Consider the following 19,431-nt stretch of genomic DNA (forward strand, 5'->3'; position numbering starts at 1 on the left):
TGAATATTGGTGGTAACCTTCTCAGTTGGATAACAGGATATCTGTCAAATAGAGTATTCTCTGTCCTCTACCAAGGATTTAGAAGCGAGTCTGAAGAAATGGCCCTAGGTAAACCACAGGGAGGAGTTCTCAGTCCCATGTTGTTTAATGTTCTGATTAATGCTCTCCTAAATGCTCTACCTGCCTCGCCTAAACATATAGCTATAAGTTATGCTGATGATATTATGATCCATACAAAAGGGCATAATAAGATGAGTACCATTCTTACGAGGTTAGTCTCTTCTGCTTCTATCAACTTTTCTGTACTCGACTAAAGAAGCCTACTGTGTAGGCGAAACGTTTCGAAATAAAGATACCTAACTGTTGCATATGTGTCTTACCTAACAACGAGGTTACAGTAGTTCGTAATCGATTACGCCTCATCATATTTTCATTGAAAACGAAGATATTGTCAGGCAAACGATATGCTCCACCCATCTGTTTGCAGGGTGAGTTAAAAATTACAGATATTTTAGTGTAGATGTGCCCATCAATAAGTCCACCAAAGCGGAGTGAAAGATGTTGTGGTAGCCAGCCTTAGCCTTAGTACTTCTGGTAGTTTAGGAGACACACATATAATGATCAAACAAAATGTAAATTATGTGGCCAGCCCTATGGTTACTATCTTGAACAATGTGCTCTTTATTACCCATTTATTGAGGAATAGAGAGGTAGACCTATAATAACCTATGTCATATCTCTAGATAGCCTATTAATGAAAATAAGATACCAGATGTGGAAAATACTGTATATATTTTCCAGAAATACAGTAGTTATGTAAATAGATAGCCATACTGTATTAATAATATTTATGTCATAGAAAACGGAAAGCCTGCGTCTGCGCAGACGAGACTCGCCATCTTGGTTTTGAATTTTGTACAAACGTTGGTGTAATGGGAAGAATTTTTCGTGCTCTAGAGGTTAAAATTGTGTTGACACCTCTCAAATAGGAGGCGAAATTGGTGGATGTGCATTCCTGCATAACTTGAGATATCAGACGACTGGACAAGACAGCTCCAGGAACCTCAGATAAGCTCTCTAGATTTGTGTGTAATTCTGGCCAGCATTATTTTCATAGATTTAGTTAGAGTGAGGTTTTCTGAGTATGATACACATTAATCTCCAGTCAAATTGGTGAGTGATATTAAGATATATTCTCCTTCTGTTGTGTAAATGTGTATATATGTGTATCTATAATCTATTATTAATATACAGTCCACAAATTTATATATTTACCAGCATTCCTGGTGATACAAATCATTTATAATTAATAGGTCCAGAGCAACTTGTGGTTATGACAGTGGTAGGTATCGAAGGGGGACATTTTTTGCGACCTAGGTGTCCCAAATTCCTACTTGTCTATGTAACTCTGATAAATAATAATTATCTTTGTTATCATTTTCTGTTATGTACATAATTAGTTACATTCAGATAAATGCAATTTTCCACACCAGATATATTAAGCAAGTTTAATAAATTTGCTTGCAAAAGATAAGTGATCTGTAGATATAAATACAGAAGTACTCCTGTAAACCCTTATGGGGCCTAGGTTCTAGGTCTTTTTGGTACCCACATGCTCTTGGGCTACCTTCCACAGGATGGATATGGGGTGCAAAATAAACTAGCCGCTTCGGAGGCAAAAATCTAATCTAAATTTTTGTTTTGCAATTTCTTCATATAGTTGTTGTACACAGTTCAGTAAGGAATATAATCTAAAAAAAATGAATAAATAAAACTTATTACCACTAAAAAAAAATTGGTCATAGCTGGGTTGCAGTCTCTATAATGGCAGTTTGTTCATATACTCGAGTGAAAATGGGGATACAACCTTAAGATTTCAGATATCTTATTATTAACAATGAATTATTTTGCCATATTATCTAAGGTTTCTATGGAGGTGTCTCTGAAATATTGATGTTTGGACACTCTAAGGTAGAATGCTTCATAAAATGCTCCATGTATGGCCCTGTCTCTGTTCACACACTGAATTTTATGTCACTAACATCTCCATTTAAACCGTACTGCCAGAGATGCTGCTAGCGTAGCCTCAGCCTAGTGGTAACAATATATTGAAATCTACGTACGTTGTTACTTTCTCTATAGATATATTTGACTTGACACATTTCGCTATGTTGGATAATGGATCTGCTAGTTCCTGTCTGTACTGTTCTGCTTTCTTCAAGCTCGTTTGCTACTTCCTTTCTGACAATGTTTCGTAAACTTCTGTTTGAAAACCAAAGTTATACTCAACATTTTCCTTATTTTATGCTTGTTTACCTAATTCATCAACTGAGTCATGCTCATGGAGGCCTAAGTGAGAGGAAAGCCACAAAAGCTTAATTAACTGTATTTTCTGAAGGCCTTGATAATGCCACATGTATCACCTGATGTCTCAACTCCGACATCACCGGAGGAGGGCTTCGAAAATAGTCGAAAACTGGGATACGAAAAGAGTATCACAATGCTCGACTATTTTCGAATCTTAACTGTGGACTATTTTCCTATTACATCGCTAGAATGTCTTGATGTACAGCTATAGTTGGTTTGTTCATGGGATTCATCTCACTTAAGCTGTTTTAATAATCCTTGTGTGTCATCTTTTAACCTACACTACTGAAAAGATCTTCGCATAATAAGAGCAATGAAGTTAAGTAAAATGAGAGTTAGCTGTTATGAGGAAAAATAAAACTTCCTGCATATGATGCATTTCAAGATCTAATTGAAAAATAATCTATGTGGTAATTTAAACATTATCAAACTATGTTGGTAGAATTACCGACAATATGTAAGGCAAAAGGACATTTTACTGAGTCAAAGTAACAGCTTGACGAAGCTTCTGGAGAGAGAAACGTTACCACAGTGAAATGTCGCATTAGTTGCACTTGTGTACTTTTACCTAACATGATATAACTAGATTTAGGATCTCATGTTATCTACCTGTATTATGCCTAACTTTTGTCTATTTACAAGCAAGTTTATCTACCACATACCAGTATTTTGGATCAAGTTTAATAAATGCTAAACTTTGTGTTAAGTGGCTGTTTGTGATAAACGTTATGTCTGTTATACATGCATTTTTCTTAACTAAAGAATAATGAACGACTGCTGGAATATTCAAATCTTGTAAAAAAAATAATTATGGCTCTTTCTAGTACAGACGTTTGTCACGTACTTCGTGTGTGTTGTAAACACGTGTGTTTCAGTTGCCAGCACCTGTGTGTGAGTTGCCAGCTCCTGTGTGAAAGTTGCCAACACCTGTGTGAAAGTTGCCAGCACCTGTGTGAAAGTTGCCAGCACCTGTGTGAAAGTTGCCAGCACCTGTGTGAAAGTTGCCAGCACATGTGTGAAAGTTGCCAGCACATGTGTGAAAGTTGTCAGCACATGTGTGAAAGTTGCCAGCACCTGTGTGAAAGTTGCCAGCACCTGTGTGAAAGTTGCCAGCACGTGTGTGAAAGTTGCCATCACATGTGTGAAAGTTGCCAGCACATATGTGAAAGTTGTCAGCACATGTGTGATAGTTGCCAGTACCTTTGTGAAGCTTGCCATCATCTTTGTGAAAGTTGCCATCACTTATGTGAAAGTTGCCAGCACATGTATGAAAGTTACCAGCACCTGTGTGAAAGTTGCCAGCACCTGTGTGAAAGTTGCCAGCACCTGTGTGAAAGTTGCCAGCACCTGTGTGAAAGTTTCCAGCACGTGTGTGAAAGTTGCCAGCACATGTGTGAAAGTTGCCAGCACATGTGTGAAAGTTGCCAGCACATATGTGAAAGTTGCCAGCACCTGTGTGAAAGTTGCCAGCACATGTGTGAAAGTTGCCAGCACATGTGTGAAAGTTGCCAGCACATGTGTGAAAGTTGTCAGCACATGTGTGAAAGTTGCCAGCACGTGTGTGAAAGTTGCCAGCACCTGTGTGAAAGTTGCCAGCACATATGTGAAAGTTGCCAGCACATGTGTGAAAGTTGTCAGCACATGTGTGAAAGTTGCCAGCACCTGTGTGAAAGTTGCCAGCACGTGTGTGAAAGTTGCCATCACATGTGTGAAAGTTGTCAGCACATGTGTGAAAGTTGCCAGCACATGTGTGAAAGTTGCCAGCACATGTGTGAAAGTTGTCAGCACATGTGTGAAAGTTGCCAGCACGTGTGTGAAAGTTGCCATCACATGTGTGAAAGTTGTCAGCACATGTGTGAAAGTTGCCAGCACATGTGTGAAAGTTGCCAGCACATGTGTGAAAGTTGTCTGCACATGTGTGAAAGTTGCCAGCACCTGTGTGAAAGTTGCCAGCACGTGTGTGAAAGTTGCCATCACATGTGTGAAAGTTGCCAGCACATGTGTGAAAGTTGCCATTAACTGAGAGAAAATATAAAACTGAGTGACGTTGGTCAAGTGTTGTTAAAAAATAGAAGAAAATCATTGTTTAACAAGACAAAAAAAAGTATTATCATTTGTTTTGCATTTTATTAATTCGTTGGACAATGGTTTGATCCAAGGGATGAGAGCATATCTCCAGTTTCTTGGATCAGAAACCCATCAGGAGTGAAATTTCTTCATGCTTGAGATATGAAATGACTCTTAACTTTCTCAAATTTATGGTATAAAACTCTTATTCGATATCAACATCCACTTGTATTAACTCCACTTGTATCAACTCCACTTGTAGTACTACCAGTTATATCAATTATAAATAACAAAAAAAGGCACAATACCGTGACTGGAACGATACACAAATAACCCGCACATAGAAGAGAGAAGCTTACGACGACGTTTCGGTCCGACTTGGACCATTTACAAAGTCACACTAACCAGAAGTGGAGCAGGACGGCTATATATAGGCAGGAAGAGGTAGTGGTGGTGGTAGTAGTAGTAGTAGTAGTAGTAGTAGTAGTAGTAGTAGTAGTAGTGGTAGTAGTAGAAGTAGTAGCAGTAGTAGTAGTAGTAGTAGTAGTGGTAGTAGTGGGGAATAAGGAGGAGGAGCCAGTCAAATACAAAGAAAGAGGAGCACTGCAAGGGAGCTAGGTGCCCACAGAGGGAGAGCAAGTGCACAGAGGTGGGTGAAAGGGGAAGTGGTGAAACAAATAATGAAGGAACAGAAACACGAGACAGAAGAAAGAAAGACAACCCAGAGGAGAAAAAGGAAAGAGGAAAGGGGAAGAGGGAGAAGTAGAAAAAGAAAAAGAAAAAATGAGGAGTCAGGTTAAGTCACGGGTGTTCTGAAGTTTGGAGCATTTTACTTAACCTGACTCCTCATTTTTTCTTTTTCTTTTTCTTCTTCTCCCTCTTCCCCTTTCCTCTTTCCTTTTTCTCCTCTGAGTTGTCTTTCTTTCTTCTGTCTCGTGTTTCTGCTCCTTCATTATTTATTTCACCTCTACAGAAGACGACGAAGAGTCACTGAGCTCCTCAAGAGTGCTAGAAAATCTGATACACGAAAGGAGGCGCTGACCAGGGAAGTGGAAACTATCGAACTTAAGTTAAATGACTCTTACAGGAACCAGGAGAGACAGGAGGAGCTTAAAGCTATTAGTGAAATTTAAAGAAATTCAAAATATTTCTTTTCATATGCCAAAAACAAGGCAAATACCACATCTAGTATCGGGCCCTTACTCAGACAGGATGGGACTTACACAGATGACAACAAGGAAATGAGTGAAATATTGAAATCCCAGTACGACTCTGTGCTTAGTGAACCACTAATCGGTCTGAGGATCGACGACCCAAAATTATTTCTTCATGAATGAGCCTCAAAGCTCCATAAATGTATGCCAGATTTCCGACATTACCCTAACTCCGATAGATTTCGAAAAAGCCATTGACAACATGCCCATGCACTCAGCCCCGGGCCCAGACTCGTGGAGCTCTGTTTTCATTAAGAACGGCAAGAAACCCCTCTCGCGTGCCCTAAGTACACTATGGAGGAGGAGCTTGGACATGGGTGAAATTCCACAGTCACTTAAAACAACGGATATAGCCCCACTCCATAAAGGTGGCAGCAAAGAGTGCTAAGAAGCAGGATTGCAGATCACCTGGATACCCAAAATCTGCACAATCCAGGGCAACATGGGTTCAGGGCAGGTCGCTCCTGCCTCTCACAACTACTGGATCACTATAATATGGCCTTGGATGCACTGGAAGAAAATCAGAATGCAGATGTAATATACACAGACTTTGCAAAAGCATTTGACAAATGCGATCATGGTGTAATAGCCCATAAAATACGTGCTAAAGGAATAACTCGGAAAGTGGGGAGATGGATCTTCAACTTCGTAACAAATCGAACACAAAGAGTAGTGGTCAACAGAGTTAAATCGGAGGCTGCCATAGTGAAGAGCTCTCTTCCACAAGGCACAGTGCTCGCCCCCATCTTATTCCTTATCCTCATATCAGACATAGACAGAGATATACATCACAGCACCGTATCATCCTTTGCGGATGATACTAGGATCTGCATGAGGCTGTCATCTGCTGAGGACGCGGTTAACCTCCAAGAAGATATAAACAAAGTTTTCCAGTAGGCAACGGTAAACAATATGATGTTGAATGAGGACAAATTCCAACTACTCCGTTATGGAAAACTGGAGGAGACAATAACTAGAACAGAGTATACTACAGACTCTGGCCATACAATAGAGCGGAAAAATAATGTAAGGGACCTAGGAGTAGTAATGTCTGAGGATCTCACTTTCAAGGATCACAACAGTGCCACGATCGCACGTGCAAAGAAAATGATAGGGTGGATAATGAGAACATTCAAAACGAGAGATGCCAAGCCAATGATGATCCTTTTCAAATCACTTGTTCTCTCTAGGCTGGAATACTGCTGTACATTAACATCTCCATTCAAAGCAGGTGAAATCGCAGATCTAGAGAGTGTACAGAGATCCTTTACTGCACGTATAAGTTCTGTCAAGCACCTTAACTACTGGGAACGCTTGGATAAGATAAGATTTCGTTCGGATTTTTAACCCCGGAGGGTTAGCCACCCAGGATAACCCAAGAAAGTCAGTGCGTCATCGAGGACTGTCTAACTTATTTCCATTGGGGTCCTTAATCTTGTCCCCCAGGATGCGACCCACACCAGTCGACTAACACCCAGGTACCTATTTGCTGCTAGGTGAACAGGACAACAGGTGTAAGGAAACGTGTCGAATGTTTCCACCCGCCGGGAATCGAACCCGGGCCCTCCGTGTGTGAAGCGGGAGCTTTAGCCACCAGGCCACCGGGCCACCACTTGAAGCACTTGACTTGTACTCGTTGGAACGCAGGAGGGAGAGATATATCATAATCTACACTTGGAAAATCTTGGAAGGAATGGTCCCAAATCTGCACACAGAAATCACTCCCTACGAAAGTAAAAGACTGGGCAGGCGATGCAAAATGCCCCCAATAAAAAGTAAGGGCGCCATTGGTACACTAAGGGAAAACACCATAAGTGTCCGGGGCCCAAGCCTGTTCAACAGCCTCCCATCAAGCATTAGGGGAATTGCCAATAAACCCCTGGCTGCCTTCAAGAGAGAGCTGGACAGATACCTAAAGTCAGTGCCGGATCAGCCGGGCTGTGGCTCGTACGTTGGACTGCGTGCGGCCAGCAGTAACAGCCTAGTTGATCAGGCCCTGATCCATCGGGCGGCCTGGTCATGGACCGGGCCGCGGGGGCGTTGATCCCCGGAATAACCTCCAGGTAACCTCCAGGTAACCTCCCCTTTCACCCACCTCTGTGCACTTGCTCTCCCTCTGTGGGCACCTAGCTCCCTTGCAGTGCTCCCCTTTCTTTGTATTTGACTGGCTCCTCCTCCTTATTCCCCACTACTACCACTACCACTACCACTACTACTACTACTACTACTTCTACTACTACCACTACTACTACTACTACTACTACTACTTCTACTACTACTACTACTACTACCTCTTCTTGCCTAAATATAGCCGTCCTACTCCACTTCTCTCGTAAGCTTCTCTCTTCTATGTGCGGGTTATTTGTATATCAACTATCACTTAAATCAACTACCACTTATACTTACTATCATTTAAATAAACTACCACTTATATTTACTACCATTTAAATTAACTGCCACTTATATTAACTACCAATTGTATCATCTACAACTTAATTCAGCTGTTACGAACACAAATACAAATGATAGGCGTGTAGTAATTGGCAGTAAATCAAGTCCCCAGCCAAGAAACACAAGAATAAAGGGAAAGGCAAATACCAAGAGTAAGTTTTGATTACCAGTATATTCCTTCGACTAACACTACTACAATATGTACAGAGCGCTGTAATGCAGCAGTGTAGGCAGATAACAGGCAAATTCGAATAACAGTGAATGAGAAAGCAGAGCGAGTTCACTCACTGGAACTGGCTTATAACTCGTACAATAGAGATCAGTATGTGTACTCAGCCTGCTAGTGAGAGACTGACTCCAGCCAGGGGTGTAAGTATAACGTTAATTCAGCTAGGATTAACCTCTCACCCAGTTGGTTGATGCATAAACCTGACAGCTAACCAGTGTGACTGGGAAGCCTCCACAACAGCTGTGGCCAAACTGCCAGTTTGGCTGGTACAGAGAGAATGTAAAAAGTGGTTATGTGATAAACGCCTACTAAATTGTAATCCTTAGAGAACTCTGCATCAACTATCCCTAATATCAACAACCACCTATACCGCTAATATGTACTACATGTCATGACTACGCTACTGCATGTTGAGATCTACGCTTGGGGGCCAAAACGCAATATGTACTTCTAATAGATTATATGTTTTTTTTATCTGTTTCATTACCTATTGTAAAGTGAACCTGATGTCCAGTGGACCTGTTGTCCAGTGGACCTGTTGTCCAGTGGACCTGTTGTCCAGTGGGCCTAATTAAGTAACAAAACGAAGGGAATGAATATTAGGCCAAGCCGGGTTTCTTTTTTTTTTTTTTTTTTAGAAAAACAAACCAACAACGTTTTTAAATTAAAATTTATTTTTTTAATACAAAAAAGCACTGTGGTAGAAAGAGGTTCTCCAATTATGCAAAGTTCCTAACAAGCAATTATTAATTTATAAATACGGAGAGAAACTCACCACTGATAGTAGATAAATGGTTGAAATCATAACCATTATTTTTAAAAGGGTGGACCGATAAGCCAGAGGAAGGCCTCAGCCAGATGACCAAAAGCTCCAGCTGCTGGTCATCATATAAGTAAGACCAGCGTCAGGAAACACTTGTCCTTTTTCCTGACGAACCTTATAAGTACACACACACACACACTACCAACACCACCACCACCACTACCAGGCCGAGTATATATCGACAAGTGTCTTTGACAACTAATAACTACATACACACACTCTTAGGAGCCAGAAGCTGTGCATCGACCCGTGCACCCTCATATAGGTAAGTACACTCACACGCACATCCAGTTTGCCAAAGGAGCGAGATTTCATTATTTTTATATTAAAAGAAGTTTGGCACAGGTACCTGTTTGCACACGAAAATGCGTCGACAGATGCGGTGAAACCTGACTCACATACAGGTCTCAGGTCATATATGTTCGGTACATTTAAAATCATGATTAACTATTAATACCGTGGGAAGACGGGTGTTGTATGGCGGATAGTGTAGAGCAGTTGGTAGAGGACAAATGTTGAATGACGGGCGCTGGAGGACAGGTGTTGGAGGGCCATGATAAAACACGTAGCAGTTGGTGGAGACTAGGTCCCCGGCTGTTGTCGAAATTCGTAGGACGACACGTTGACAACATCGACTATAGGTTCCAGCTTGTAGTTAGGCAATACCACCTTCTTCTCCGTCTTCCTGCTGAGTTCTTTGCGGAAGTTACTGCTCCATGAGAGCAACTGCAATTTCTCTCCTGGTTGTACGGGTGCCCCGCTAGTGTTGTAAACAGGAGACATATATAAGATCTTTTGAAAACTCTATTAATCACCAATATTCATGTTTTATCTAAGCAATTTAACCATAGCGATGTAACGGACTTACAGTAGCTTCCACACTGGTGCTCGATCCCTCCCTCACACACTGGTGCTCTCTCCCTCCCTCACACTGGTGCACTCTCCCTCCCTCACACACTGGTCCTCTCTCCCTCCCTCACACACTGGTGCTCCCACACTCATTGGTTCTCCCACACACACACACGCACACGCTGTGTCCCTCACACGCACATATTTGTCCATATACACCGGCTTTACCTTCTCATGACTAACGAAATTGTAATGACACGATTGTAATAGTTCAATCCCCACCCGTACCGTGGTTTCTTTATCTCCTCCCCCTTCACACATACATGCTTCCCCAAACATTGGCTAACCTATACATACACGCATTTGTGCCCACTCCCCGACCACACACACACAGTGTTACACCTTGATATCAAATACAGGTTTCACACATTAGTGGCGGTTAAGAATATGATTCCCACCTGTCAGGCTGATGGAAGAAGCGAGTTTTCACGAAGTTGGGTCGCTGAAAGTGGAAGTAGTAGGTGGTGTCCAGGGAGTAGAAACAGTTAGAGGCGTCGACAGACAGGCTCTGCATGATCTCGTACACCAGCCTTCCTATCTGTACCGTACAAGAACACTTATCAAATTTATTTATTCTCATGCAAGGCCGCACTCGCACAAGGACACAGTCGTATAATTATACACTCGCACAAGGACACACTCAAAGATGCACATGCTCAGGGATATTCATGCACATGGACACAGTACCATGGTAACTACCATAGAGGATGTAGGAAAGAAAGCCCACAAAACAAAAACGAAACTATTCGTCGCGAGAGATTTTAATCACATGGATATAAACTGGGATAATTGGAGTCCACATGAGAAGACTCGTGAATGGATAAACTGGAAGAATTAGTCCTGTAGAACCACAGTTCGAGGTGCCGCGACCCCGCCATATTGCCTGCCCCATTGAACGGATGTCATCGTATTACAAAGGTTGATTTGAAGTATTTTTTTTTCCAGTATTCTTCATCTCACTCTAATAGGAAGAGGAACTGGGAGGAAAACAATAGAAGAGATGAAACAGCTCTTAGCGGAATAGTACCGGGAGGCTGAGAAGTATTTTAAACCCTTAAAAGAAGTGGAGAGATAAGACGAAGCTCATGGTTCTGCCAAAGATGTGGAAAGAAGGCAAGACTTTTTAGTGCGTGGAAGACTGAGCAAACAGAAGACTGGCCTGGTGAAAAGAAGGATGAAACTGGAATTCAGTGGTGCATAATTGTTCGTAGCAGATACTAAATCTTTATGGTGTCTAGACTGATAATCCAGCAGGTGCCACACTGCTACCCTTGAGGGATTTTAGAAATCCATGCAAATTACTGACAGCAACTCGTAGTCTTACCTAATCATGCTTTGCCCACTCATCCTTTCGTATACTACAGACTAAGAATCGAATCTTTGAAGGACAGCTCAGTTCCTCTTCTTGCCATTCTACAAAGATATGCTGTTAACCACCTGGAAAGATTACGTGGGTCGAGTTTTACCTGGAGTTTACCTGGAGAGAGTTCCGGGGGTCAACGCCCCCGCGGCCCGGTCTGTGACCAGGCCTCCTGGTGGATCAGAGCCTGATCAACCAGGTTGTTACTGCTGGCTGCACGCAAACCAACGTACGAGCCACAGCCCGGCTGGTCAGGAACCGACTTTAGGTGCTTGTCCAGTGCCAGCTTGAAGACTGCCAGGGGTCTGTTGGTAATCCCCCTTATGTATTCTGGGAGGCAGTTGAACAGTCTCGGGCCCCTGACACTTATTGTATGGTCTCTTAGCGTGCTAGTGACACCCCTGCTTTTCATTGGGGGGATGTTGCATCGTCTGCCAAGTCTTTTGCTTTCGTAGTGAGTGATTTTCGTGTGCAAGTTCGGTACTAGTCCCTCTAGGATTTTCCAGGTGTATATAATCATGTATCTCTCCCGCCTGCGTTCCAGGGAATACAGGTTTAGGAACCTCAAGCGCTCCCAGTAATTGAGGTGTTTTATCTCCGTTATGCACGCCTTGAAGGTTCTCTGTACATTTTCTAGGTCAGCAATTTCACCTGCCTTGAAAGGTGCTGTTAGTGTGCAGCAATATTCCAGCCTAGATAGAACAAGTGACCTGAAGAGTGTCATCATGGGTTTGGCCTCCCTAGTTTTGAAGGTTCTCATTATCCATCCTGTCATTTTTCTAGCAGATGCGATTGATACAATGTTATGGTCCTTGAAGGTGAGATCCTCCGACATGATCACTCCCAGGTCTTTGACGTTGGTGTTTCGCTCTATTTTGTGGCCAGAATTTGTTTTGTACTCTGATGAAGATTTAATTTCCTCGTGTTTACCATATCTGAGTAATTGAAATTTCTCATCGTTGAACTTCATATTGTTTTCTGCAGCCCACTGAAAGATTTGGTTGATGTCCGCCTGGAGCCTTGCAGTGTCTGCAATGGAAGACACTATCATGCAGATTCGGGTGTCATCTGCAAAGGAAGACACGCTGTTGTGGCTGACATCCTTGTCTATGTCGGATATGAGGATGAGGAACAAGATGGGAGCGAGTACTGTGCCTTGTGGAACAGAGCTTTTCACCGTAGCTGCCTCGGACTTTACTCTGTTGACGACTACTCTCTGTGTTCTGTTAGTGAGGAAATTATAGATCCATCGACCGACTTTTCCTGTTATTCCTTTAGCACGCATTTTGTGCGCTATTACGCCATGGTCACACTTGTCGAAGGCTTTTGCAAAGTCTGTATATATTACATCTGCATTCTTTTTGTCTTCTAGTGCATCTAGGACCTTGTCGTAGTGATCCAATAGTTGAGACTGACAGGAGCGACCTGTTCTAAACCCATGTTGCCCTGGGTTGTGTAACTGATGGGTTTCTAGATGGGTGGTGATCTTGCTTCTTAGGACCCTTTCAAATTATTATTATTATTATAATCAAGGGGGAAGCGCTAAACCCGGAGGATTATACAGCACCTGGGTGGTGGATGTGGAAGGCATTCAGGCTTAATTCGGGGAACTGGAGCACAGATCCAATTCCCTAAATCAAGAGCCCCTCACCAACATCAAGGAACCTTCCTTGAGGGGAAGGACCCTTTCAAAGATTTTTATGATATGGGATGTTAGTGCTATCGGTCTGTAGTTCTTTGCTGTTGCTTTACTACCCCCTTTGTGGAGTGGGGCTATGTCTGTTGTTTTTAGTAACTGTGGGACGACCCCCGTGTCCATGCTCCTTCTCCATAGGATGGAAAAGGCTCGTGATAGGGGCTTCTTGCAGTTCTTGATGAACACGGAGTTCCATGAGTCTGGCCCTGGGGCAGAGTGCATGGGCATGTCATTTATCGCCTGTTCGAAGTCATTTGGCGTCAGGATAACATCGGATAGGCTTGTGTTAACCAAATTCTGTGGCTCTCTCATAAAAAAATTCATTTTGATCTTCGACATATTGTCATATTGGGACTTGAGTAGCTCACTCATTTCCTTGCTGTCATCTGTGTAGGACCCATCTTGTTTAAGTAGGGGCCCAATACTGGACGTTGTTCTCGACTTTGATTTGGCATAGGTGACCATATCTTCCCCAGGAAAGACATTATACTGTAAAGTTAAATTATTTAACATAAGCACGAAAAAGTTTTTGTTTTAAATGATGAAAGACAACATTTCGATTTTTCATTGTACTCTCTGGACCTGACGTTGTATATGGGTCATTGATGCATGTGAAGAAACTGCTTTTGTGGAACTAATGGTAATGGCTTCATTTTCATTCAAATGTTGTAGTTCCCCACTAATGTTGTCTCCTGGGTGTTGACTAGCAGCAATGCTGGTTCCGATGAGAGACGATTCAGATGTAATCAGATTTTCTGATAGATTGATACACCTGAAGAAACAACCTGAAGTCACCGTTCACTGCTCTTTTAAAAACAAGAAACCGTGATGTTACTATCTTCAAAACGAAATAAGAATTGAAGGATTTTAACTTTTTCCTCTACTGCATTTCTGAAATGAGTAAAAATAGAGCATTATTTTTTTATACTTTGATTGCATACGTGTTCATGTTAAGAGTAAATCATATCCCAGTCCACAGATATTAAATGGAACTGAACTGGTAGACACCTTCGCAGCCTCATATACTTAATCTTCCAATAACGATTGAGCATGAAAGGTATCTTTTAAATTTCTCTAATCTGAAAAAACGTAAGATGTAAAATTTAATTAGAGTACTGAACATTCATGTTGATATGCGTAAATTTATATGAAATCACAAACTCTCGGTAGCCGCCTTGATAACCATCTTTGATATTTTAAATTCCATAAAATCCAAGGTTGAGAAAAAAAGGGGTTGGCAATTTGATAGATGAAAATTAATTTGTGACGTGAGCAGAAAAGCCAGAACGAATATAGAAGACAATGAGAAGAGTGGCAGAGCGACCATGTGAGAGAGATACAGCAAAGGTGAAGTATGAGCTGAAATGTCTCTAAGACATCAGACAGAAGATAAAAGAAAAGGTCAAACTGATAGTACCTAAATATTAACACTTTGACTTTTAGGTGTCACACGTACATTGGTGCCACACACTGGTGCCATACACTGGTGCCATACACTTGTGCCATACACTGGAGCCATACACTGGTACCAAGCCTCCCCGGGTGCTGAACACTAGTGTCACACACATACTGGTGCCAAGTTCCCCTTATGTTGTAAACCAGTGACACATTGGTGCCACACACACACACACACACACACACACACACACACACACACACACACACACACACACACACACACACACACACACACACACACACACACATACACACACACACACACACACATGGTACGTAATGATGTATCACAGTGGGCACCTGTGACGAGCGGGGTCCCACAGGGGTCGATCCTAGGACCAGTGCTATTTTTGGTATATGTGAACGACATGATGGAAGGGTTAGACTCAGAAGTGTCCCTGTTTGCAGATGATGTGAAGTTAATGAGGAGAATTAAATCTGATGAGGACCAGGCAGGACTTCAAAGAGACCTGGACAGACTGGACACCTGGTCCAGCAAATGGCTTCTCGAATTTAATCCTGCCAAATGCAAAGTCATGAAGATAGGGGAAGGGCACAGAAGACCACAGACAGAGTATAGGCTAGGTGGCCAAAGACTGCAAACCTCACTCAAGGAGAAAGATCTTGGGGTGAGTATAACACCGAGCATGTCTCCGGAAGCACACATCAATCAGATAACTGCTGCAGCAGCATATGGGCGCCTGGCAAACCTGAGAACAGCATTCCGATACCTTAGTAAGGAATCGTTCAAGACACTGTACACCGTGTATGTCAGGCCCATACTGGAGTATGCAGCACCTGTTTGGAACCCGCACTTGATAAAGCACGTCAAGAAACTAGAGAAAGTACAAAGGTTTGCGACAAGGTTAGTTCCAGAGCTAAGGGGAATGTCCTATGAAGAAAGATTAAGGGAAATCGGCCTGACGACACTGGACGACAGGAAGGTCAGGGGAGACATGATAACGACATATAAAATACTGCGTGGAATAGACAAGGTGGACAAAGACAGGATGTTCCAGGGAGAGGACACAGAAACAAGAGGCCACAATTGGAAGTTGAAGACACAAATGAGTCAGAGAGATATTAGGAAGTATTTCTTCAGTCATAGAGTTGTAAGGCAGTGGAATAGCCTAGAAAATGACGTAGTGGAGGCAGGAACCATACACAGTTTTAAGACGAGGTTTCATAAAGCTCATGGAGCGGGGAGAGAGAGTGCCCAGTAGCAACCGGTGAAGAGGCGGGGCCAGGAGCTAAGACTCGACCCCTGCAACCACAAATAGGTGAGTACAAATAGGTGAGTACACACACACACACACACACACACACACACACACACACACACACACACACACAATAAAATAACTTCCATGAAAACCTTAACAATGTTCGTATATTTCTGTTTATGATGTTAAATTTTCTTTTTAATTCAAATAATTTTTTTTAATTCTGATGAAATCTTACATTAAAGAATACTCACATTGGAGGAAAATGTCACAACGATGTAGTCGGCTCGAGACAAGAAGTAGATGTCCATTATTAGGTCTCTGAGCGAATTTATTTTGTACCGCTTGTTCTTTTTCATCACTTGACTCTTTTTATTGGACAGAATTTCGTACTGTGGATATCTGTGGGGAAGTGATGCCAGGTGAGTGACTGTGGATAATGCAGGGTAATGATACCAGATTATTTTCTTACTTGTTGGCTAGTAAGGTCATGATCAGAGGACTGAAGAGGGGCTGAGATAGTTCGGTCATTTAGAGAGTACAGAACAAGGTAGAATGACTTGGAGAGCGTATAAATCTGTAGGAGGAAGGAAAGCGGGGTAGAGGTCGTCCTCGTAAAGGTTGGAGGGAGGGGGGGTAAAGGAAGTTTTGTGTGCAAGGGGCTTGGACTTCCAGCAAGCGCGTGTGAGTGTGTTAGATAGGAATGAATGAAGACGAATGGTTTTGGAAATCTGACGAGCTGTTGGAGTGTGAGCAGGGTAATATTTTGTATATAGATTCAAGGAAACCGGACTTGAGTCCTGGAAATGGGAAGTACAATGCCTGCACTTTAAAGGAGGGGTTTGGGATACTGGCAGTTTGGAGGGGCATCTAAACTGTCGTATCTGAGCGCCTCTGCAAGACAGTGATTATGTACGAGTGATGGTAAAAGTGTTGAACAATGAAAGTTTTTTTCCTTTTTGTTTTTTTTTTCTTTCTTTTTGGATCACCCTGCCTAGGTATTCCTATCACATTTCACGAGGGAGTATTTAGTTATGTTTCTTTCCATGATGGAACTGTTGGGTACAATTATTTGGGCGGCTGCCCACCCCGTTGGGTGATTGCAACAGCTGACATGGTTAAAGATCGCATACGACACCTGGCCTGTCCTGATTGAGTACTGGTGTTGGGATAACGCAGTTTCTGGGCCTCTCTTCCTCAGTCATATATTGGCTGGTGCCACCGCGTTACCATACTCTGATAAAACTTACCCTATTTCTCCTTTTACTGCCCTTGCAACATTGCACAGCTCCTGATGACGCATTGAGAAGTGTGAAAGTATAGGTAAAGATTTCCAACCCCCGTGGCTTGCTTGCGATTTTTGCGATTTTTGCTCTTATTGTCGAATAATCCAAGCTAAAATTTGTGTATGCAATAATTTCACAAAAATCATTCTTAACCTAATGAAAAAATATATTTCATTGTGTTTGTGTATTATTAAATTACTGTAAACTTATCTGTAATATATTTAGTTGGCTTAGGCTAAATTAAATTGCACTTGTTATAATAAGGTTAGGTAAGTTTTCTTAGGTTCTTTTGGTACAAAATTATTAATCTTTACATTAACATAAATGAAAAGTATATATATTGAAAAGTATAAGAAAAAATTTAGAAAGGACTTAATATTAAAAATTTTACGTATTCGGCACAATATATATACATACACACACACACACACACACACACACACATATATATATATATATATATATATATATATATATATATATATATATATATATATATATATATATATATATATATATATATATATATATATATATATATATATATATATATATATATATATATATATATATATATATGTATATATATATACATATAAAGTCGTGCCGAATAGGTAAAACTGGTCAATTAGCAAGAACAAATTTAAAATTAAATCCTCTCTAAAAATGTCTCTTATACGTTTAAAGATATATTTTTTTCAATAATGTTGGTGTAAAAAATTTACTTATTCGGCACAATATATATATATATATATCAAACACTGATCTCTGGCTGAAGGAGACTCGAACCTACGAACCTTAGGACAAGGTACGCAGTGCTTTACCAATCTACCCACACTGGACAATACCTTGGCGTGTAGCTTGCGCTACACGTTTGATCCAAGGCAGCCAGCTTTCAGAGAGAAGGCTTACAGCTTTTCATCTCATCCCCTGCATGCATCAGCCTTACTAGAGATTTTAACAATGCAAGGAATTCGCGAGAGCAGGTGAAATATACACAATGAGATGAAAAGCTGTAAGCCTTCTCCCTGAAAGCTGGCTGCCTTGGATCAAACGTGTAGCGCAAGCTACACGCCAAGGTATTGTCCAGTGTGGGTAGATTGGTAAAGCACTGCGTACCTTGTCCTAAGGTTCGTAGGTTCGAGTCTCCTTCGGCCAGAGATCAGTGTTTGTGTATATTTCGCCTGCTCTCGCGAATTATATATATATATATATATATATATATATATATATATATATATATCTATATATATATATATATATATATATATATACAGTGGTCCCTCGTTGTTCGTAATTAATCCGTTCCTGGAGCCGTTACTATAAACGAAATTTACGATTTACGAATCAATTTTCCCCATAAGAAATAATGTAAATACAATTAATCCGTTCCTGACACCCAGAAGTATTAAAACAAAAAAAATTTAACATGAAATATGCATGTAGTACATAAACAATACAATGGGAAATGATGAATGAAACATTAACAGCATAACACTTACCTTTATTGGAGATTCTTCTTAGTATACGGGAGACTGGAGGAGGAGAGAGAGTGGATTGTTTATAGTTTGGAAGGGGAATCCCCTTCCATCAACACCTCAGGTACCATTTGCTTTTCTGTGGTTGCTTCTCTTCTCTGTTTCTTAATGCCACTAGGACCACCTTGAGAGTCACTGGAGTCCTGTCTCACAAAATAACTGTGGAGAGAGCTCTGTTTCTGGCGTCTCTTTAACACTTCTCTAAAATGGCCCAAGACTTTGTCACTGTACATGTTGCCAACCTGGCTTGCAACAACCTTGTTAGGGTGATGTTTCTCCATAAAGCTTTCCATCGTACCCCACATAGTAAAAATCTCTTTAATTTCTGAAGAAGGCACCTTCTTCCATCTCTCTTCCTCCTCCTCTGCAGCAAGATTCTGAGCTGCGATGTGTTGCTCTTCCTGCTGAAGCTCTTGCAGCTCCTCAGTGGTGAGCTCTTCATTGTGGTCTTCCACCAATTCTTCCACATCCTCCAAACTCACATCCAACCCCATGGAACTCCCCAGTGCCACAATTGATTTTACAACAGACATAGGCTCATTAGGGTCAGTCCCAAATTCTTCAAAATCCCTCTTGTCGACACAATCTGGCCACAATTTTCTCTAGGCAGAGTTCAAAGTCCTGGTGGTCACTCCCTCCCAAGCCATACCTATAAGAGTTATGCAGTGGAGGATGCTGAAGTGTTCTCTCCAAAATTCCCTTAGGGTCAAGTGAGTGTCTGTGGTCACAGTCAAGCACCTGTGAAACATTGCTTTTGTGTAGAGTTTTTTAAAGTTTGCAATAAACTGCTGGTCCATGGGTTGGAGGAGA

General features: G+C 41.6%; 1 protein-coding gene across 2 annotated transcripts in view; it reads right to left on the reverse strand.

Moving 5' to 3' along the window:
• Nucleotides 1–8,980: 8,980 nt before the first annotated feature.
• The window catches only part of LOC128694011 (alpha-(1,6)-fucosyltransferase), a 68,090-nt gene continuing 57,639 nt past the window's right edge, over nt 8,981–19,431 (reverse strand). For both annotated transcript variants that reach the window (XM_070090885.1, XM_070090886.1), the window contains 3 exons: nt 16,052–16,199; nt 10,459–10,598; nt 8,981–9,911 (listed from right to left, as the gene is read on the reverse strand). In XM_070090885.1, coding sequence (XP_069946986.1) covers nt 9,734–9,911; nt 10,459–10,598; nt 16,052–16,199 — 466 coding nt within the window. In that variant the 3' untranslated portion in view covers nt 8,981–9,733. The remainder of the gene's footprint in view (nt 9,912–10,458; nt 10,599–16,051; nt 16,200–19,431) is intronic.

This window comes from Cherax quadricarinatus, chromosome 33, assembly GCF_038502225.1.
Source record: "Cherax quadricarinatus isolate ZL_2023a chromosome 33, ASM3850222v1, whole genome shotgun sequence".
NCBI lineage: Eukaryota > Metazoa > Arthropoda > Malacostraca > Decapoda > Parastacidae > Cherax > Cherax quadricarinatus.